Source organism: Heterodontus francisci, chromosome 46, assembly GCF_036365525.1.
Source record: "Heterodontus francisci isolate sHetFra1 chromosome 46, sHetFra1.hap1, whole genome shotgun sequence".
Lineage (NCBI taxonomy): Eukaryota > Metazoa > Chordata > Chondrichthyes > Heterodontiformes > Heterodontidae > Heterodontus > Heterodontus francisci.
In genome coordinates, this window is record NC_090416.1 from 13,549,872 (window position 1) to 13,566,906 (window position 17,035).

At 53.8% G+C, this 17,035-nt stretch overlaps 1 protein-coding gene across 3 annotated transcripts in view; it reads left to right on the forward strand.

Moving 5' to 3' along the window:
• LOC137356745 (tuftelin-like) overlaps window positions 1-16,697 on the forward strand; it is a 22,355-nt gene extending 5,658 nt beyond the window's left edge. For 2 of the 3 annotated variants that reach the window (XM_068022479.1, XM_068022480.1), the window contains exons 2-13: window positions 3,506-3,577; window positions 4,756-4,839; window positions 5,731-5,838; window positions 10,004-10,096; window positions 10,534-10,620; window positions 11,251-11,361; window positions 11,864-11,992; window positions 12,135-12,226; window positions 12,458-12,563; window positions 14,480-14,563; window positions 14,809-14,921; window positions 15,663-16,697. In XM_068022479.1, the coding sequence (XP_067878580.1) occupies window positions 3,506-3,577; window positions 4,756-4,839; window positions 5,731-5,838; window positions 10,004-10,096; window positions 10,534-10,620; window positions 11,251-11,361; window positions 11,864-11,992; window positions 12,135-12,226; window positions 12,458-12,563; window positions 14,480-14,563; window positions 14,809-14,921; window positions 15,663-15,723 (1,140 nt within the window). In that variant the 3' untranslated portion in view covers window positions 15,724-16,697. The remainder of the gene's footprint in view (window positions 1-3,505; window positions 3,578-4,755; window positions 4,840-5,730; window positions 5,839-10,003; window positions 10,097-10,533; window positions 10,621-11,250; window positions 11,362-11,863; window positions 11,993-12,134; window positions 12,227-12,457; window positions 12,564-14,479; window positions 14,564-14,808; window positions 14,922-15,662) is intronic. The other variant, XM_068022481.1, reaches the window with a different exon arrangement.
• The last annotated feature ends 338 nt before the right edge of the window (window positions 16,698-17,035 follow it).

Here is a 17,035-nt window from a genome sequence, read left to right on the forward strand (position 1 = left end):
TGTGGGTTCGAGCCCCGGTACTGATGGGAGTGCTGCATTGTCCAGAAGTGCCATGTTTTGGCTGAGATGTTAAAATTGAAGACTCATTTTTCCACATTGTGGATGATTACGTGGCAGCAGTCACAGAGTCATACAGCACAGAAACAGGCCCTTCGGCCCATCGTGTCTGTGCCGGCCATCAAGCACTTACCTATTCTAATCCCATTTTCCAGCTCTTGGCCCATAGCCTTGTATGCTATGGCGTTTCAAGTGCTCATCTGAATACTTCTTAAATGTTGTGAGGGTTCCTGCCTCTACCACCCCTTCAGGCAGTGCGTTCCAGATTCCAACCACCCTCTGGGTGAGAAACCTTTCCCTCAAATCCCCTCTAAACCGCCTGCCCCTTATCTTAAATCTATGCCCCCTGGTTACTGACCCCTCCGTTAAGGGAAAAAAATCTCTTCCTATCTAACCTGTTTCCTGTGAGGAAGAAGGATAAGTTTGGCAAGTTTCGGGAACCTTGGATAACGCGGGATATTGTGAGCCTCGTCAAAATGAAAAAGGAAGCATTCATAAGGGCTGGAAAGGCTAGGAACAGACAAATCCCTTGAGGAATATAAAGACAGTAGAAAGGAACTTAAGCAAGGAATCAGGAGGGCTAAAAGGGGTCATGAAAAGTCATTGGTAAGAGAGAGATGAAAATCCCAAGGGCTTTTATACATTTCTAAAGAGCAAGAGGGTAAATAGGTGAACAGGGTTGGCCCACTCAAGGACAGAGAAGGGAATCTACGTGTGGAGCTAGAGGAAATGGGTGAGGTATTAAATGAGTACTTTGCATCAGTATTCACCAATGAGAAGGACTTGGTGGATGATGAGCCTAGGGGAGGGAGTGTAGATAGTCTCAGTCATCTCATTATCAAAAAGGAGGAGGTGTTGGGTGTCTTGCAAAGCATTAAGGTAGATAAGTCTGAAACAAAAACAAGAAATGCTGGATTCACTCAGCAGGTCTGGCAGCATCTGTGGAAAGAGAAGCAGAGTTAACGTTTCGGGTCAGTGACCCTTCTTCGGATAAGTCCCCAGGGCCTGATGGGATCTACCCCAGAATACTGAGGGAGGCAAGGGAAGAAATTGCTGGGGCCCTGACAGAAATCTTTGCATCCTCATTGGCTACAGGTGAGGTCCCAGAGGACTGGAGAATAGCCAATGTTGTTCCTTTGTTTAAGAAGGGTAGCAAGGATAATCCAGGAAATTTTAGGCCAGTGAGCCTTACATCAGTGGTAGGGAAATTATTAGAGAGGATTCTTCGGGACAGGATTTACTCCCATTTGGAAACAAACTAACTTATTAGCGAGAGGCAGCATGGTTTTGTGAAGGGAAGGTCGTGTCTTACTAATTTGATTGAGTTTTTTGAGGAAGTGACAAAGATGATTGATGAAGGAAGGGCAGTGGATGTTATCTATATGGACTTTAGTAAAGCCTTTGACAAGGTCCCTCATGGCAGACTGGTACAAAAGGTGAAGTCACGTGGGATCAGAGGTGAGCTGGCAAGATGGATACAGAACTGGCTCTGTCATAGAAGACAGAGGGTATCAGTGGAAGGGTGCTTTTCTGAATGGAGGGATGTGACTAGTGGTGTTCCGCAGGGATCAGTGCTGGGACCTTTGCTGTTTGTAGTATATATAAATGATTTGGAGGAAAATGTAGCTGGTCTGATTGGTAAGTTTGCGGACGACACAAAGGTTGGTGGAGTTGCGGATAATGATGAGGATTGTCAGAGGATACAGCAGGATATAGATCGGTTGGAGACTTGGGCGGAGAAATGGCAGATGGAGTTTAATCCGGACAAATGTGAGGTAATGCATTTTGGAAGGTCTAATGCAGGTGGGAAGTATACAGTAAATGGCAGAACCCTTAGGAGTATTGACAGGCAGAGAGATCTGGGCGTACAGGTCCACAGGTCACTGAAAGTGGCAACGCAGGTGGATAAGGTAGTCAAGAAGGCATACGGCATGCTTGCCTTCATCGGTCGGGGCATAGAGTATAAAAATTGGCAAGTCATGCTGCAGCTGTACAGAACTTTAGTTAGGTCACACTTAGAATATTGCATGCAATTCTGGTCGCCACGCAACCAGAAGGACGTGGAGGCTTTGGAGAGGGTACAGAAGAGGTTTACCAGGATGTTGCCTGGTCTGGAGGGCATTAGCTATGAGGAGAGGTTGGATAAACTCAGATTGTTTTCACTGGGACGACGGAGATGGAGGGGCGACATGATAGAGGTTTACAAAGTTATGAGCGGCATGGACAGAGTGGATAGTCAGAAGCTTTTTCCCAGGGTGGAAGAGTCAGTTACTAGGGAACATAGGTTTAAGGTGCGAGGGGCAAAGTTTAGAGGGGATGTGTGAGGCAAGTTCTTTACACAGAGGGTGGTGAGTGCCTGGAACTTGCTGCCAGGGGAGGTGGTGGAAGCAGATACGATAGCGACGTTTAAGAGGCATCTTGACAAATACATGAATAGGATGGGAATAGAGGGATACGGACCCCGGAAGTGCAGAAGGTGTTAGTTTAGGCAGGCATCAAGATCGGCGCAGGCTTGGAGGGCCGAATGGCCTGTTCCTGTGCTGTACTGTTCTTTGTAACCTCAATGCCCCTCATAGTTCTGTATACCTCAGTCGAAAATGAGCAAGAATTCTTTCGAGGTACTGACTTCTGTTAAAAGACACAAGCAGATTAACTGGACGCTTAACTTGTTACTTAACAAGTTGATAGAGAGAAACTATTTCCTCTGGTGGGGGGAGGGGGAGTCCAGAACAAGGGGGCAGAACCTTAAATTTCGAGCCAGGCCGTTCAGGGAGTGATGTCAGGAAGCACTTCTTCACACAAAGGGGGAGTGGGAATCTGGAACACTCCCCCCCCCAGAAAGCTGTCGAGGCGGGGGGAGGAGGGTCAATTGGAAATTTCAACACAGAGAGCAATAGATTTTTGGGGTTAAGGAGATTGGGGTTACGGAATTGGGGTTTGGGGTTACGGAACCAAGGCGGGGAGATGGAGTTAAGATACAGGATCATCCCTGATCTAACTGAATGGGAGGAACAGTCTCGAGGGGCTGAATGGCTTCCTCCCGTCCTAGTGTTATTCCTGGTCTCGAAAGGCTGCTGTGTTTTGTTTTTTTTTGCCTCAGTAGCTGTCAAAAATAATTCACTGTGGGGAGGGAGTGCAGATCCTATCCTCCAGCTGGCACAGACTGGCCTCCTTCTCCTTGTGCGTGTGTGTGTGTGTGGGGTTTGGATAAAGAGTGGCGAGTTCAGGGCAGCACCTTTGACGATGCAGCAGCCCCCTGCACGACATGTCGGTGCCGCTGCCAGCCGAGATTGTGAACTCGCAGATAAAGTGGGGGGGGGAGCAAGTGGTAGCACGGACGAGATGGACCGAGTGGCTGGTTTCTAGGCTGTAACTTTCCGTCCCGCCAGAGATTAGAATGTTGTGGCTCTGGGTGGCCGGGCCTAATCGACTACGTGTGTCTTCACAGGATGTTCGTAGGCTGAGGCTGACCCTCCAGGGTGACGTTGATCCAGCGAGGAGAGACCAAATGAAAAGAAAGGTATCTAACTTTTTATATCTTGTCTGTTGTTCCCCATCCCGAGCAAGCATGCGGCGGGGCTGGGAAGGGAAAAGGACTGCCCCCCCCCCCCCCCCCACCCACCCACCCCAATATATTTTCCCCCTGCCTCGTTCGCATACCCCCACCACAGCCCCGGTGAGTGGCTTCACGTTGGCAAGTCTTGCTGTGTCAGATGGTGGGGGGAGGGGGTCCAAGTCTAAACTGGGGGAGGGGGTGCCTGTCGGGTCGGCGCACCGGGGGGACGCCATTTGAACCTGACTGTGATGCCCTCACAGTTGAAGAGCCCGCGGTGGGCCGGTCGCCACCTTGAGGCCAGGTGTGGAGAGAGGGAGCTGGTAGCCGCCGGGGGGCGGTGAAACCCCACCCTGGCAATGATCCGACCGTCGCTGAAGACGCCGGAGGTGACTGGGCAGTGCCAAGTTGGCGGGGTGGAATTTCACAGGGTCTACCAGTAGGGTGGACGTTGCATCTCCTCCTCCTCTTTTCTAAGAAAGGTTCCAGCGACATTCACAAGCGATCCCAGTCCTCTGTCAGGCTCTCTCGCCTCCTAATATCTGCGTCCGTGGTCCCACTCAACGTTGTCTTTGTCTGTCCTGTCTGTATTTTCACCTCGCCCGGCAGCTGCATGTCTCTCCCCCACTTCGCTTTCTCTTCCCCAGTTCCTTCCCACCGCCCCCTCTCCCACCACCCCCGCCCCACCATCGCTTGCTCTCCCAGTGCTTCCTCCTGCTGTACTTGTGCTACATGTGGCCCTCAGGTCTCCCACCCTCCCCTGTGTTGGGTGGTGGAGGCTGGAACATGCCAGGTCTCCTGCCCCCCACCTCTGGAAATCCAGACGGTCCTTGCTGGGTCGGCACTGGGTGGACGCGGGCTGCGAGCTTGGGCTGTTCTGCATTGGTCACGGGTGGTCACTTGACCTACTGGCACCCATTGGTTCTCCCGGGCGACCGTCACCCGCCATCGGGCGGGGTGGGGTAAACAAAGGCCACACTAAAAAGCATACTGGGATAGTGGGACCTTACTGGCTGGAAAGAGGAGCTGGTCGATGGGGGAACCATCCCCTCCCGAATTTGGAACCGTAACTTGCTCGTTTTGTTTACAGTTTCCGTTTATTGATTTTTTTTTTTTTTTCCCCACCCCGACTTCTTGCCTTGCAGCCTGTTGGCAGGGCCTACGCTGTTGTATCCTCCAGGTGTAGCAGTGACTCAGCTTGGGATGGGCCGTCCGGTGAAACCATCAAGGTACATGTCACCCAGAGCGCGCCGGGTCTCTTCGATTAATGGGCCTACGATGCCCTTTTAGTCAAGTTTCCTGTCCCGATCACTCTAGACCTGCATCTTCGCAATGTTCGTCTCCTTTCTGCCTTCTGCTCATCGCTTTCCCCAAGATCTCAACCGTCCAGCCTCGCCTCCTCTTTCCCATCACTGACTGCTCCCCGCCTCTATCTTGGAATTTTAAAATTAAGCTCGGCGTCAACTTATCGGAGCTTCCTGCTTAACGGTAATATCCCCTTCCTGGTCTCCTGCGGGCAATGTGTTTCCCTCCTTCTCTCCCCCACCCCCCCACCCACCCTCCTCGTAGTGGACTCTCGTCGGCCTCGACCTCCCGTCCCCTCGGCGCGGGCGGGGTAGGGGGGGTTGGGGGTTCTGAGATGGGCAAGGTCCTGGCCGCCCCCCACTCCCGGTAGCAGCATGTGGATTGAGCTGACCGGCGGGGGCGGGGCGGGGTGCCTGACCTTTCAGCTACGGTCGGGATGCGAGCTGTGTGGTAGCGGGGCGGCCCCCCCCCCCCCCCCTCCCCCTCCAGTGCCGCGCATGGAGCCTTTCTCGATGTACCTCAGTCGACGCGCGCGCCCTGTTGCGCCGCTGCCCCACTGGTTGTGTGCGAGGGTGCTGCGTTCCATGTGTGCCACGGCGTGGGCCGTTCCATGTGTGCCACGGCGTGGGCCGTTCCATGTGTGCCACGGCGTGGGCCGTTCCATGTGTGCCACGGCGTGGGCCGTTCCATATGTGCCATCAGATCCAGGGAAAACTGGTGTCCTGGGTGACGGATGAAGCCCTGTTTGAAGATTAAGCAGTGACACAGTCTCTAAGTGTTGTGCGTGACCCTAATGGAGCTGTTATTCCTTCCAGACGCGCAGTTTGTACGACCCAGACATCAAAGGCATGGTCTCAGACGCCCAGACTTCTCATGATTCCTCCCTCAGGCAGCTGCGCGACGAACTTGGACACTTGAAAGAGGTTGGTTTGCTTTCATTCCTTTTCCCTGAGCCTCGAGTTGCTGCTTGGACAGTGAGCAAGGTCAGAGTTCAAAATGCACCACCCCTCGACCTCCGGTCCCTCAGCGCGCCCTTCTTCTCTTTGTACGCCTGCCACAGGGCCGGGTCCGCGACGGCATGACCGAGGCGGGACTCCAAGTCGAGCACCTCCCTCTCAAGGCGCCCGATCTCGGCTTCCCGCCTCTTGGTCGACCCCTTCGCGTACTCCTGACAGAAGACGCGGATGTGAGTCTTGCCCACATCCCACCATAGCCTCAAGGAGGGGAAGCCCCCCTGCTTCCTTCTCCAGTCGGCCCAGAATCGACAGAACGAGTCCCGAAATCGCACGTCCTCCAGCAGCCGGTTGTTAAAGTGCCAGTACGCGGACCCCGCCCGCGTGCGGAGCGGAGTGAACTCCGCCCACACCAGGCGGTGGTCCGAGCATGGCACCAGCCGCATGGAGGCCGCCGAGACGCGGGAGACGTACGCCTGCGAAATGTAGAGGCGGTCGATTCGCGACCCCCCTCCTCCAGACCTCCACGTGAAGGCGCTGGAGTCGGGATGGAGATTCCGCCAGACGTCCACCAAGTTAAGGGAGCTGATCAGTCCGCTCAACTTCTCCGCCGACGCTTGGCCGCGCTGGGGACCGGAGCGATCCCCCACCTCGAGGGTGCAGTTAAAATCCCCCCCGAGGATGATGCACTCGCCGCTATCGATGGAGCTGAAGAGAGCGGACACTTCTTCAAAGAAGCGCGCTTGCAACGCGCCGGGCCTGGGCGCGTACACGTTCACAAAGTGGAGCGGCACGCTACCCAGGCGAACGGCGAGGTGGAGCAAGCGGCCCGGCACTAGCTCCTTGACCCCCAAGATCTCCGGCTGAAAAGTCGGGGCCAACAAGATAGCCACCCCACTAAAAATAGGGGTGAGGTGACTCATGTAGACCCCACCCTGCCACTCCAGGAGCCAGGTGGCTTCGTCTCCCGGAACGGTGTGTGTTTCCTGCAGAAAGCTCACCGCGTATCTCCCTTCCCTAAGGACTGAGAGATTGTGAAATCTGCGGTGAGACCCCCTGCTGCCGTTGATGTTGAGGCTGGCTATGGTTATCTTCATGTCAAAGGTACTTAAAACCCTTCACCAACAGCTCACTGTGAGGAGGGAGTGGAAGTGCACCTGGCCCTCCACTCCCCCAGCAACCCATTGAGGAACACATTAAAACGGCGCCTCTCAACCAGTTTCACGCCCGCGCGCTTGCCCGTTATCTTCAGGGCTGCACGGACGGACTGTATGATCAGCGCCAGATTCGACCAACGGTCGAGGGCCAGCTGAACTTTATTGCGGCAGCCCCTGCAAACCGCGAGGAAATCCCGCAGTTCCGCCGTGGGGATGAGAGGAGATTCGGTGGGAGGCACGAGGGACTCCACCACCTCACTGGAATCAAGATCATCCTCCGTGCCCCACACCGAATCCCCATCCTCCTCCGGGTCGTCACTGCCAGCGGCCGACACATCCACCACACACTGTGGGGCGGACGTCCCGGCCGCGCCAGCTGGTCCCGCCTCTGTCACGCTCCCACCCCCAGGATCGATGGCGGAGGAGTCCTCTCTGGGTTCTATTGTGAAACTGGAGCCTGTGGGTACCAGCAGCGCGGGACCCCCCTCCACCTCCGTCCCCAGGCCAATGAGTGGTCCAGGGGAGACATAAGATCCCGACTCCGGAAATCCAGCCGGAGCCGAGACCGGAGGCAGAGAGAGGAGGCCATCTCCCGCTCCGCCAGCACCCACAGGTCCAGCAGATGGGGCAGCATTCTCAGTTTTCACCGGGTTGGGTGTCTCCTGGTTGGTGGTGGACTCCGGCTGGGAGGGCTGACCCTCTGGGGCGTCGCCCTCCTCTTCAATCAGGGCACCCGACCCAGTAGCAGTGGCAGAATGGGCGGCGTCCCCAGGCTCCCCCACCACAAGCAGGGCCCCACTTACTCCTTCAGGAGGGGCCTCACGTACCGGGGCCATCCCCTCCCCTCCATCCTGAGGAATAGGGAGCTCCTGCCCAGACTTTGCAGCCTTGGTGGTGGCGGTAGGGGGCACCTGAGGACCAGAAACAGGAGGCAGCTCCCCTCCAACAGATGGGCCCTGCACCTCAGGGCCCTGTGTTATTTCTGTGGAGGGGTGCCTTCTCCTCTTTTTCGCACTGGGGTGCGGAGGCTCAGAGACCTCCATGTCATCAGAGGCCTCCGCCTCCGCACCCTTTTTTCCCTTTTTAGTCACCCTGGGCCTGAGCCCAGCCCTGGGACAGGTGGATTCCATGGGAATGGGCTTTGGGCTGAGCTCAGGCTCGGGTTGAGTCAAAGTGTCCAGGGGACGCGCCTCATGATGTTTCTTTTTTCCCCGCGTCTTCCTTCTGCTCGGACGGACGCTCCCCTCCCCGCCGGAGGCTGTGAAAACTACAGCCTCCGGAACCGACTGAGCGGCGTCTATTGGATGTGTGGGGGAGTGGGAGGAGGTGCTGTGGAACCACTCTGGGCCGCCGAGGTGGAGCTGGCGGCCGAGAGGTTGGGGCAGTTCTTACGAACATGCCCCACCCCCTTGCAGACGTGGCACCGCGCCCCATCCGAGGTCCAGAAGACGCGGTAGGCCGTCCCCTGAAACTCAATACAGAAGTGGCCCTCCAAGACCTCCTCCCGTGCCAGCTGCATGAATAGCTGGCGGCGGAAGGAGTAGACATGTCGGAGGCTGTGCTCCCGAAGACCAAGCGGGACTGGGGTGATCCCAGACCTCACCTCCCCCAGATGGTGTAGGTGGGGGAAGAGGAGCTCATCAGGAATGAAGGGTGGGACGTTCGACAAGGTTACCCGATGTGCAGTGGCCCCCAGAGGGTCCACTGGCAGGAAAATCCCACCCACTGTGAGCCCCGTACTTAGGGCGAGGGACACAGCCCGCTCGGTCTTCAGGAAGAACACAGCCTTCCCATACATCTTTGAGGCTGCAACAATGGCCGAGGGGCCGACAACCACGGCCATTGCCTTAACACAAGCCTCAATAGTCATATTAGGATGGGTGTAACTCTTCACCCCATGCTTTGATGTTAAGATTTTAAATGGTGACGGGGCCACAGGAGCAGCTGTCGCAGCTGCTGCAGCATAGGAGGGCCCCGCCACCGGAGAGGACTGAGAAGTCATGGGGTAGAAGAGTTACAGGCACTTTGCTGAGAGAAAAAAAAAGAGCAAATACAATAAATCAAAAAAGCAACATTTAAAGGATGTAGCACAGGGGAAGAGGCTGAGGGAGAGGAAGGCCAGGAGGAATCAGTCTTTGTTGGTATTTTAAAGAAGTCTTGCAGCTGGTCTTCCAGTTGGGAGGGTGGGGTGATGTCTTCACCTGGGTCAGCTGTAAGCTGCCAAGGCACACACCTCCTTCGATGTTCAGATAAGAGAAGTCTCTTCATCTGGGCAGCTCCAGCTGTCCCAGGCTTAATAGTTGGGGTGGGGAGGGAGCTCCCTATCCAAAGATGTCAAACACAGGAGCTCCCTATTGGACAATACAGCCCCACCCAAGGTCTTCAGGTCTCTTCTTTCCCCACCCCCAACAATCAATGAAAAAGACTTCAGGATAAAACAAACTCACAAAAGTTCTTCCAGTTCTCTGCCTTCCTTCCTTTGTTGAAATTTGGAGGGAGCTTTACTCTGTATCTAACCCCGTGCTGTATCTGTCCTGGGAGTGTTTGATGGGGACAGTGTAGAGGGAGCTTTACTCTGTATCTAACCCCGTACTGTCCCTGTCCTGGGAGTGTTTGATGGGGACAGTGTAGAGGGAGCTTTACTCTGTATCTAACCCCCGTGCTGTCCCTGTCCTGGGAGTGTTTGATGGGGACAGTGTAGAGGGAGCTTTACTCTGTATCTAACCCCGTACTGTCCCTGTCCTGGGAGTGTTTGATGGGGACAGTGTAGAGGGAGCTTTACTCTGTATCTAACCCCGTGCTGTACCTGTCCTGGGAGTGTTTGATGGGGACAGTGTAGAGGGAGCTTTACTCTGTATCTAACCCCGTGCTGTACCTGTCCTGGGAGTGTTTGATGGGGACAGTGTAGAGGGAGCTTTACTCTGAGATTTTCTGGGCAGTAACATCTGAGTGCAAAAACTGTTTGTGTTTGTTTTCAGGTGCGGTATTCAATGGAAAGAGTCCGTGAGCAGTTGTATGGTCAAGTGAACGGGTTGAGGTCTGACGTTGTGGACTACTGTACCAGATCTGAGGTGAAGACCAGACAACTTTATAGTGTCTAAGTTTATCCTATGTTACCTGCCCCATATACTCCAAGTGGGTGATGCTGCCCTACGACCCTCCGAGATCTCTGCTCTCCTCCAATTCCGCCCTCTTGCCCATTCCCCCCCGATTCCCATCGCTCCACCATTGGCGGCCCTGCCTTCAGCTGCCTGGGGGACCCTAACCGCTAGAATTCCCTCCCTAAACCTCTTCGCCTCTCTCTCTCTCTCTCTCCTCCTTTAAGACGCTCCTTAAAACCAACCTCTTTGACTGAGCTGTTGGTCGCCCGTCCCCCTAATATCTTGTCATGTGACTCGGGGTCTGTTTTTGTCTGATTAACCTTGAGCTACATTCAAGGTGCTATCTAAATGCAGGTTGTTGCTTAGAAGCTCCACGTGGCTGACTGAACGCTCTTCCCATTTATTAGGGACTTCCGGGACAGCGTGACGGCGCGAGGCTGCATCCCGAGGGGAATCGAGTGGGACTTTACAGAGCAGCAAACGTCGGCACGCAGGTGACCTGTATCTCAGTTCATTGAGATTATTATCGTGTCTTTAATGTGAGGGGTGGGTGGAGGAGGAGGGGTGCTGGGGGGGTGGGGGTGTGTATGTGTGAGGAAGGGGTGGGGGGGAGGTGTCGGGGGACGGCCTGTGCTTTTGAAGCAGGTCTGATGCCTACAGTGTCTTGATTTGTCGGGCGGTCGGTGTAACTTCCTGATAGAGTGGGGAAACTCCAGTCCTGACTCATTCCTCTGCCTGGGGACCGATGCAAGCCGTAAGTGTGCCCGCCCCAGTGCCGTACTGAACTGTGCGCAAGAAGCGGCCCCAGACCGAGTCCCGCTTTGTGTTGAGTGAGCTCAGCCCGAAGGTGATGTCTGGGCCGTGGTGACCCCCTGGGTTAGAGCGAAGTGTGCTGGGATTCCGAGCCCTGTTGCCATCCAGTGGCTCCGAGGGGCCCCGACTCTCATTGCTTCCCAGTGAACCCCAATTAGAGTTGACCTCCCTCGTCACAGAAGCGGAGAAAACTAGTATGGGCGATGGGAGCCACCCAGCGTTGGGTGGGATTTCAGTGAGAGGCTGTCGGTCCGCCTTCTCCCACGCGGGGTGGTGTGCGAGAGGAGGCTAACCGATTTCTCCCTCAACAGACGGACCGCAGCGACGAAGAGACACAAAAGATGCGGGAAGCCACTAAGCGGCTGTACGGCAAGCTGCAGGAGGCCGAGCGCAGGCACGAGTCCGAGAGGAGAGTTTTGGAGGTAAGGGTGGAGGGGGGGGTTGGGGGTGGGCGGCCAGGACTCGTCAGTAATGAGGCTGCTCCGTCACCCGGTAGACGTACAGCGTCGTACTGATCCAAACTGACCAGAGGGCCCCCAGTCAGAGGCGCGTCGGTTCAAGAAACGCCAGCTGACCCCCGTGGCATTGCTCACGGCAGACCGGCGTCTGGAGCACAGTACTGACGCTTGAAGCTGCTAACCTGACCCGTGCCTCTGAGGCCACCGCTCCCAAAGTGCAGAAACCCAAGGGACTATTAACTACCGACAAACTGCTGGGGGGTGGGGGGGAGTCGGTCGGAGAGCAATTGCCACCGGCTGGAGGTCAGTCAGAGAGCAATTGCCACTGGCTGAGGTCAGTCGGAGAGCAATTGCCACCAGCTGCGTGATGGGCTCGAGGCCCGGAAGGCAAGAGCTGCGTTCGAGAAATAAATTCTCCTCCTTCTGATTTTTAAAAAAAATTTGTTGTTGCTATTGTCCGCAACAGGATGAGGCCGGCCGCTACCAGATGCGGCTGGGAGAGGCCAGGGAATCGCTTCAGAGATCTGAGGAGAGGGTTGCGCAGAGCGACGAGCGGATCGAGGAACTGCAGAGGCTAATGACTGGAATGGAAAAGGTGCGGAGGAGGGTATCTGTGCGAGGAGTGGGAGTGGGGGGGGAGGGGGTTCGTTTGGGGCAAGTGAGGTGTGGGACTAGTTGAGTCCAAATTCCAATGGCCTCTTTCTGTGCTCGATGATTTCTATTTTGTCTCGCGACAGGAGCACCAGACCTTGGCGGCAAAGATGAGGGAGAACGAACGCCAGCTGGAGGAGATGAGAGCGCAGAACCGGACTGGTCTGGCTGATCGCAGGTATGGCTGCTGCCCATTGCTGACTGAGATTCGAGTGTCCTATCAAGCCCCCTCGCCCCACTGACCCATTGTTCACCTCAACGAGCGACTGCAGCTGCGATCGCGGCTCGTCTCGATCCTGTTTTCCCCCCCCCCCTCCCCCCCCCGACAAACTCCCCCCATCTACCCACGCTGGGATTTAACCCGCTCTCCCGCCTGCTTTTCCCCCCCCCACTCCCCCACCTGCTCCAGGTCGATGCAGCTGGAGAAAGAGGTCGAGAACCTGAGGGAGAAGGTCTGCCACCTCAACGATATGCTGAAAAGCCAGCAGAGGAAAGTGCGCCAAATGATCGAGCAGGTGAGCACGGGCCCGGTCAGGAAGAACGTACAAGCTGGGAAGAGGAAGTACCCTTTGACTCCCTCCTTTGTTAAGAATCTGTCTACCTCTGCCTTCATAAAAAATCCAATGACCCTGACTCCACTGCTGTCCGAGGAAGAAGACTCACCACCCTCGGAGAAATAATTTCTCCTCATCTCTGTCTTAAATGGGTGACCCCTTTATTTTTAAACAGTGACCCCCCTAGTTCGTATGTTTCAATCAGACCCAACCTTTCCTCATAAGATAACCCCCTCGTCCCTGGAATCAGCCAAGTGAACCTTCACTGAACTGCTTCCCATGCAGTTATACCTTTTCTTAAGTAAGGGGACCAAAACTGTACGCAATTACTCCAGATGTGGTCTCACCAATGCCCTGTACAACTGTAGCAAAATATCCCTACTTTTATATTCCAGTCCCCTCGCGATAAATGACAACATTGCATTCACAAGTCGGGCCTCGTATCTGCGATGAGTCGGTGTAAAATCTTACTGTATTGAGCCCGACACGCCTGTGTCCAGTTAATCCCACTCCACTCCTGCTTTTTACCCCGTATGTGCTTTCCTGCAATTATTCTTTCTCCCCACCCCCCGCCTGCCCCCCAACCCGAGACCGGGATTCTACAGGCTCTGTGTGTCTGTGTGCCTCTCTCTGTCTCTGTCAGATTACCGGGCGAGCTGAGACAGTCCGAGTGTGTCTCCGCCCTCTACCTCGCCCAGAAAAGTCCAGACGTCAGACTCCTGAAAAATGTCCAAAAGTAAACATAACACCAAAAAAAAAAAAATGCTGACAGGCCGGTTTTAAACCGGGCGCGGCCGCAAAAACTCCGATGGACCTAGAGATGCCAACTCTGGTTGGACATAATGCTGGAGGTTTCATCGTGAATTCCAGTTTCTGATCGCCCACCCCCGTTAAACAGCCTTTTTAAAAAAAAAAAAATTCTATCTCCTATCTTTTTAGAATAAACAGATACACCAAAAAAACACTTGGGTTTTAATGCCCCATGACATTTGCCCTCTGACCTTTTTCTCTTGAGTTGCTCACTCTTTGCAGATTATCAACTCTGCAGAATTCAGGGCAATCCTGGAGGGTTGGCAACTCAAAGCGGACCAGCCCTTGATCAGGGATTTTTAATATATATATTCTTTCATGGGATGTGGGCGTCACTGGCTAAACCAGCATTTATTGCCCATCCCTAATTGCCCCCTTGAGAAGGTGGTGGTGAGCTGCCTTCTTGAACCGCTGCAGTCCGTTTGGGGTAGGTCCACCCACAGTGCTGTTAGGGAGGGAGTTCCAGGATTTTGACCCAGCGACAGTGAAGGAACGGCCGATATAGTTCCAAGTCAGGATGGTGTGTGACTTGGAGGGGAACTTGCAGGCGGTGGTGTTCCCATGCATCTGCTGCCCTTGTCCTTCTAGTTGGTAGAGGTCGCGGGTTTGGAAGGTGTTGTCTAATGAGCCTTGGTGAGTTGCTGCAGTGCATCTTGTAGATGGTACACACTGCTGCCACTGTGCGTCGGTGGTGGAGGGAGTGAATGTTTGTACATGGGGTGCCAATCAAGCGGGCTGCTTGGATGGTATCGAGCTTCCTGAGTGTTGTTGGAGTTGCACCCATCCAGGCAAGTGGAGAGTATTCCATCACACTCCGGACTTGTGTCTTGTAGATGGTGGACAGGCTTTGGGGAGTCAGGAGGTGAGTTACTCACCACAGGATTCCCAGCCTCTGACCTGCTCTTGTAGCCACAGTATTTATGTGGCTGGTCCAGTTCAGTTTCTGGTCAATGGTAACCCCGAGGATGTTGATAGTGGGGGATTCAGCTCTGTTGGCCTGTTGAGCTGCTAATTGATTTGTTGTGCAGACAAGTTCGAGACTGTTTGTTTGTTTCTGCTTTTCCCAGCTTCAGACCTCCAGGAGTCAGGTTGAAGAAAAGGATGTGTTGATACAGCAGCTGCAGGAGAGAGTGGAACACCTGGAGTCCGAGGTAGGGGTTTATTCGCAAGTACTAGAACTAAATTCAATCCAAGATTTACCGGATTGGGACCGGGGTTGAGAGGGCTTCAGTTAATGTGGAGAGACTGGAGGAGGTTAGTGTTCAGGGGGGAGGGGGGGGGGAGCTAGCACGGAGCAGATGGGCCGAATTGCCAGTTTGTGTGTTGCAGATCTGTGGCTCAATGTAACCGCGGGCAAACTAATTTTTTTTAAATTAAATTTTGCCCCTCCCGACAGAACCAAGAGATGCAGGACCGCATAGAATACCTGACCTGCAGTGAGAGCAAACCCAGGCGCAGCTCCCCCGACAGGAGGGGGCCGGGGGCCGTGGACCAGCAGATCACCTACAGGTAACGGGAAAAGCGGCGGGGTTGGGGTTAGGGCAGGTCGAAGGGAATGTGCAGGACTCGGCGGATCCCGGGGGGGTTTGTCACACACCCTGTATTTTATCTCCCCACCAGCAGCAGTGTTGGGATTAATCTTTAATTCATCTATCACGCCTTTCAAAGATCTATTCAATTAGTCCCCACTCCCCTCCCCTGCTCTTTCCTCCAGATCCCTGCACATTTTTCCCCTTCAAGTATTTATCCAATTGCCCTTTTGAAAGTTACTATTGAATCTGCTTCCACCGCCCTTTCAGGCAGCTCGTTCCAGATCACAACAACTCACTGCGTTAAAAAACAATTCTCCTCCTCTCCCCCCTCTGGTTCTTTTACCAATTATCTACAATCTGTGTCCCTCTGGTTACCGACCCTCCTGCCACTGGAAACAGTTTCTCCTTATTTACTCCATCAAAACCCTTCCTGATTTCGAACGCCCCGATTAAATCTCCCCCTTAACCTTCTCTGCTCTAAGGAGAACAATCCCAGCTTCTCCCAGTCTCTCCACATTGACTGACGTCCCTCATCCCTGCTCCCATTCCGGTAAATCTCCCTCCGCACCCTCTCCGAGGTCCTGACATCCTTCCGAAAGTGCGGGGCCCAGGATCCTGTTTTTTTAAAAATAAAAGTTGCTCTATATTTTTTTCTGAAACAGATTTTATTTTACTTTGCAAATTATTTTTGTCCCTTTTTTTTTTTTACCTCCTTCAGTACAAGACTGCTGCTAGGAACGAAGAAGCCCAGAGCTTTAATACGAGTGCTGGAGACATAGTGACAATACAGTGCCCTCTCTCATATGTTAGAATGAAATCAAAGAAATGGACAAAGATCCACCTGTAAGAATATGTAAATATGCAAATGGTGTAAAAGCTGAAGATAATGGGCACACTGTCCCCATCAAACACTCCCAGGACAGGTACAGCACGGGGGTTAGATACAGAGTAAAGCCCCCTCTACACTGTCCCCATCAAACACTCCCAGGACAGGTACAGTATGGGGGTTAGATACAGAGTAAAGCCTCCTCTACACTGTCCCCATCAAACACTCCCAGGACAGGTACAGCACGGGGGTTAGATACAGAGTAAAGCTCCCTCTACACTGTCTCAGTCCCAGTCTCCAAGTGCCTGCTGCTGTACTGAGTCGCACAAGCTGTTCGATTCCTCTGCAGCCGAGCTGTGTCAGTTTTCAGTGTTCTCCAATCGGGAACTTAGTCAGAGGAGAGTCTGCCCTCCCAGTGCCCTCTTCTTTACGAGACGCTGGAGGTTGATGCTGCAACTCCTGGCTGACTCGCTGCTCGTCACGTTCGCCTTCGATACTCAATGACCCAGTCACCCCAGCGGGCTTCAAACTCGGCAAAAGTGCAGATAGTGGAGGAGGGTTGAGGCTGGAAATGGGAAAGAAGAACAGAAAAACGCCGGAGGTACATAGGAAGTCTGACGTCTGCTGGGAAACTGCAGTTCAGGTGTCAGATTCCTGTTTGTTTTCAGCTACAACTACGAAGAAAATGAGTCTGAGCTGGGCGGGGCGGGGGGGGAACACTCTCCCCTCGTGACTCCTGAAGTGAACGGCAAGCTGTATTTATGCAAATAAGACACCCGAATCATTGTACGTTAAAATTTTCGGTGAGCAATCAGTATTTATTTAAATTATTTCTGAGTTCCCCGAACATTCTGTTCAGCTGGTTAGTTTGTTGAAATCTGTTACTCAAAACACATACTGTATAAAGTACTACGTTTAAATAAACAAGCTTAGCTTTTTTTTTAAAAAAAAGAGTAAAATTCTGATGGTTTCTCTATAGCTGCTGGCCAGAGTCAGTAACCAAATGAAGGATTTTATGTTTTTGAGATATGGAACGCACTGCCTGGAAGGGCAGTGGAAGCGGATTCAATAGTAAAGTGATCGGTCGATTCGCTTAGAGTTTTATTGTGAGTGAATGACCCGCCACCGCTTACCATCCAGTTACCCCGGCGGTCCCTGGCCCTGTGCAGACGACGTTCGAGCTTTGAGAGGGGAAAGCTTACTGGCCCGCCTGGGAATTGGGGATCTTACTCCCTCCATTCCTCCTCACCAAGGGAAATGGGGGA